Here is a 3,721-nt window from a genome sequence, read left to right as displayed (position 1 = left end):
GTGGGGGGGGGGGGGGGGGGGAGGGGGGGAGAGAGAGAGAGACCGCAGGTGAGACCCCATCACTCACTCACAGGGATTTCACCTATTACTGGGAATCTAAGCCACTATCCTGTGTACCTGGGGGCATGCTTCTGTCCCCAAGTCAGTCACACACAGAGACTTCTAGCACGGAGCTGCTTGTGTCCAGGCACCGAGAGGTGTGAGAATGCCTGATGAGAACGAGCTGGTGGCTCTTCATTAATCTTTGATCAGGACTGGCAGCAGCCAGCACAAGTTAGCCAGGCATGGGAAGACCAGCTGTGACTTGGCTTTATCCTTACAGGGCTCAGGATCCCAAATCTGCTGCGCTCAGGCCCACTTTCTAGCGAAGTCTAATGGCCTGCTCACGCCTGCTGCGTTGGAACGAGCTAGCACTGCTGCCCGCTGCTTTGTGAGTGTCTTCACTAAGGGTTGATGCCAGGGCTCTGCGCAGCGCTCGCTGCCCTTCTCCTCTGGTAATTTCCCCTGCTGCCAGGGAAACAAGACACAGCTTTTGGGCCAGGCACCGACCGAGACAGGCAGGGCCTGAAAGGAAAGGCTCGGCCACATTCCTAGAGGAGGGCTCAAGCTGACTGAGAAAAGCCGTTCTTTTCTCGGCCACTGCAGGGCTGTTTGTCTGCCCTGTCCTCCTGGTAATGTCTGGGCTTGGCCGTTGCTGTGGGCAGGGAATGCTCAGGGCTTTGCGTCTCCCTCCACAGCCATGCAGTCAGATAGATGCTGTGCATTTAAGGCAGGCAGAGCTGAGAATAGTGGCTGCTGCTTAAGAGACCTGTGTGCTCTTAATGTAAAGGAAGGTGTAGGTGGGTGCATACACCCTTTTCTTAACACTTACACGTGGTGGTGTCTGGCACAAGATACCACCACCCACCCCCAACCCCATTCCCAAGGCCAGCATTAGCTCTGCTGTCGGCACAGCAGGCAGGCTGGCCACGAAATAATGGAAATGAATTTTTGTCAATGAAGCTTAGACACAAATATTTATTAAGCACACACCCCCCTTCCCCTTGAGCTGTATTCACTTCTAATATATTAATTCATTTGGCAGATTATTTTTTAGAAAAAAAAGTACCTGTGGGTTGGAAATTCCCCATTAAAATGACATTAGCAAATGCACATGTAAAAAATAAATAAGCTCATACATTCAAGTATATGGCAAATAATTAACACCTCTGAAAGCTGAACGGTCAGATTCCAGTTCACCACCTGGCTGAGAGCTGCACAGGCCCGAGCCTGCAGCTGGTCAAGTCAGCTTCATCTTCGTTCTCCTCCTCTTTACAAATGCAAGCTGGGTCAGTACGTAGGTGGCTGGGCAGGTCCTCCTATCCCTTCTCCAGAGCTCTGACCGGAAGGAGGCCGAGCCTCGGCCAAGCAGTCCGTGCAGCAGGTGAGCGCTCCCTGGTAGCAGGTAAGATGCAGCTACCCCTCCACATTGTCAGTGCAGGCAGGTTAAATGCCCGATGAGCAGCATCACTGGTCTAAAAATCTTACTGCTGGTTGGAAATGTTTCCATCAAATGCATTTCAAATAGAAAGTGCTTGATTTGTTCTCTATAGGAACATATCTGCTTTGGCAGAACTCATTATGGAGTTTCTGAAGTCCAAGACAGCCTGTCTGGTCAAGCAAAGAAAAAATACTCCACCTCCTGAAGTGAGATCCCTGCTCCCCTCCTCCCTGGCCTTGCTTTTCCAACTGTTGCAAAAGGGGAAGGAATGAAAGTAAATGTAGACCCTTGCACTTGTGTGTGGGGTGGAACTGACTTCCCAGCCAACGCCCCAGTCGAGCTCTCGTGAGGCTCCATTTATTGGAGATGGATCGGGCAAAACAGGAGTGCTTTGCCGAGGGCAGCTCTGCTGGGGCCTGCAGGGACAGGGAGAAGCTCAGCACTGGTTTTGGGAGAAACAAGGGGAGGGAAGGGTTATTATCCCCGACTGCTGTTGGACACAGAAGGGAGGAGGGGATGGTTCTGCTTGCTCTCCTGACAAGCCGTGGCCAGAAGACTTTGCTGGCTCTCAAAGCAGGTCATTGCCAAATGCAGGCTTCTGCCTCGGGCACACTCACCTGCACACAGGACAGTCCTGCACGAGACTTCTGGCTCAGTGGCACCAGAAGCGATGAGCTGCCCAAGTTTGCCTTGTGCTGAACAGATGGGCAAAGGCTTCCTTCTTCCCTTCCCAGGCACAGGCCCCTGCCTTGGGCCTGCAGTTCGGGCTGCACAGCTGTCCTCTAGAGGTAACCAAATCCCACTAAAGCTCAGGGCGAGCAAGGCTTTGCTCCTGCTCAGGAGGTCCCGGTACAGCTCTGCACAGGACCGCGGCTGGGGAAGCAGAGGGGGTGTCACAGGGCTCACTGCAGAGTCCTCAGCAAACCTAAAATAAACTTTAAGGTGTGTTGGGACCATGACTGCGGCTGGGGCGGGGATGAGGTTTACAAGGACCGGTGTAGCCTCTGACTTGGGCTTATTTCCTCCTGTAGAAAGAACAAAGCTGAGCAAGACGTTCCAGGGAAGGATCCAGAGCAATTTGTGTCACCTCGTGATGCGGGCAAGACAGGAGGACTTCAAAATGGAAAAGATGCTCTTCCCTTCCCCCGTTAAATTGAAAGTGTTGTGGCAATAAAAGACATCGAGGCTGGAGTTAACTACCCACTCTGGGCTCCTCCTTTGGCTGACGGCAGAAGTTCCTGGATTTTTAGGTGATAAGCAAAGGGGCTGCCAAAGTCGTCTTCCCTCGTGCTGTGCCCAGTGTTACAGTGGCTGTGTCCCCTAAAAAAACCCCTTGTTTAAAAACCGTCCCCCCATCTGGTGGGCCTTCCTGTAACACTGCCTCCGCAGAGCAGCCAGGTGCGACGCAACGGAGGTGCGGCTCCCCACGTCCCTGGGGCAGCTCCTGGGAAAAGTCTGTGGTAGCGCAGGAGCGCTCGGGTTTGAAACCACCTACACTTTTTTTCTTTTAAAAAAACCCAAAATTAAGCCAAAACAACCCCCCCAAACCAAACCCCAGTTCTTAGCTGGAACCAGGCCTCTGCTGCTCCTCTCCGGCCTCCTCCTGGGCTGAGGCCAAATCTACCCGCTGCTCGTCCATGCGTTTGGCCTGGACGCGCTGGATGAGGCTGAAGAAATCTTCGTCCGGCATGGTGGGGCCACGGGGGATGGAGTCTGGTGGTGCACAGCGCTGGTCATCTATCCTGGAGGACTGCACGGGGAGGAGAACAGGCTTTAGGACAGAGTACTGACAAGACAGTCCTGTCATGGAAGTAAAGGGCTGGGAGCAGTGCCCAAGAGGCATCCAGAGCACACGTTCCCTATCCCGGGGCACGGGGCAGCGGGACCAGCAGTGCTGCACCCCACTGCGGGCTCCAGCGCAAGGGAAGAGCAGTGACCCGGCCCAGGGCTGTAGGCACTGCGTGGAAGGTGGGCTCTCCAGTCACTCTCTCGCTTGTAGAGCGGTGACAAAGCGCAGCCCTCGGTACAGGGTCAAAAGAAGGACCTGGAGGCAAAGACAAGTACCTGCCTGGGTGCCCAGGGCTGCAGGTGGGCAGCTGCTGGCCACAGCCCCTCCCAGCTGGGCAGGTGGGATCAGGGGATGGCATTTGCCTGTGTGGGAGAAACTAGTGTCGTCCCCCCCCCGGCTCCGGCTCGGCAGCCGGTTCAGCCCTGCCGGTACCTGACACTTCCTGAGCATGT

The 3,721-nt window shown here is 54.7% G+C and overlaps 1 protein-coding gene and 1 long non-coding RNA gene across 2 annotated transcripts in view; one reads left to right on the top strand and one right to left on the bottom strand.

The window, feature by feature from the left end:
- Nucleotides 1–342: 342 nt before the first annotated feature.
- Nucleotides 343–2,671, top strand: LOC103900033. Its single transcript, XR_657640.1, has 2 exons — nt 343–430; nt 2,512–2,671. It is a non-coding gene; the product is annotated as an uncharacterized LOC103900033 (long non-coding RNA).
- Nucleotides 2,672–3,041: 370 nt separating this feature from the next.
- The window catches only part of GPSM1 (G-protein signaling modulator 1), a 60,281-nt gene continuing 59,601 nt past the window's right edge, over nt 3,042–3,721 (bottom strand). Inside the window, exon 14 of the mRNA XM_009280622.1 lies at nt 3,042–3,230. Within this exon, the coding sequence (XP_009278897.1) occupies nt 3,042–3,230 (189 nt within the window). The remainder of the gene's footprint in view (nt 3,231–3,721) is intronic.

Source organism: Aptenodytes forsteri, unplaced genomic scaffold, assembly GCF_000699145.1.
Source record: "Aptenodytes forsteri isolate BGI_AS27 unplaced genomic scaffold, ASM69914v1 Scaffold68, whole genome shotgun sequence".
In the NCBI taxonomy this organism is placed as follows: domain Eukaryota; kingdom Metazoa; phylum Chordata; class Aves; order Sphenisciformes; family Spheniscidae; genus Aptenodytes; species Aptenodytes forsteri.
Note: the sequence above shows the minus strand (reverse complement) of the source record. Positions and strands in the feature narration are given on the sequence as shown.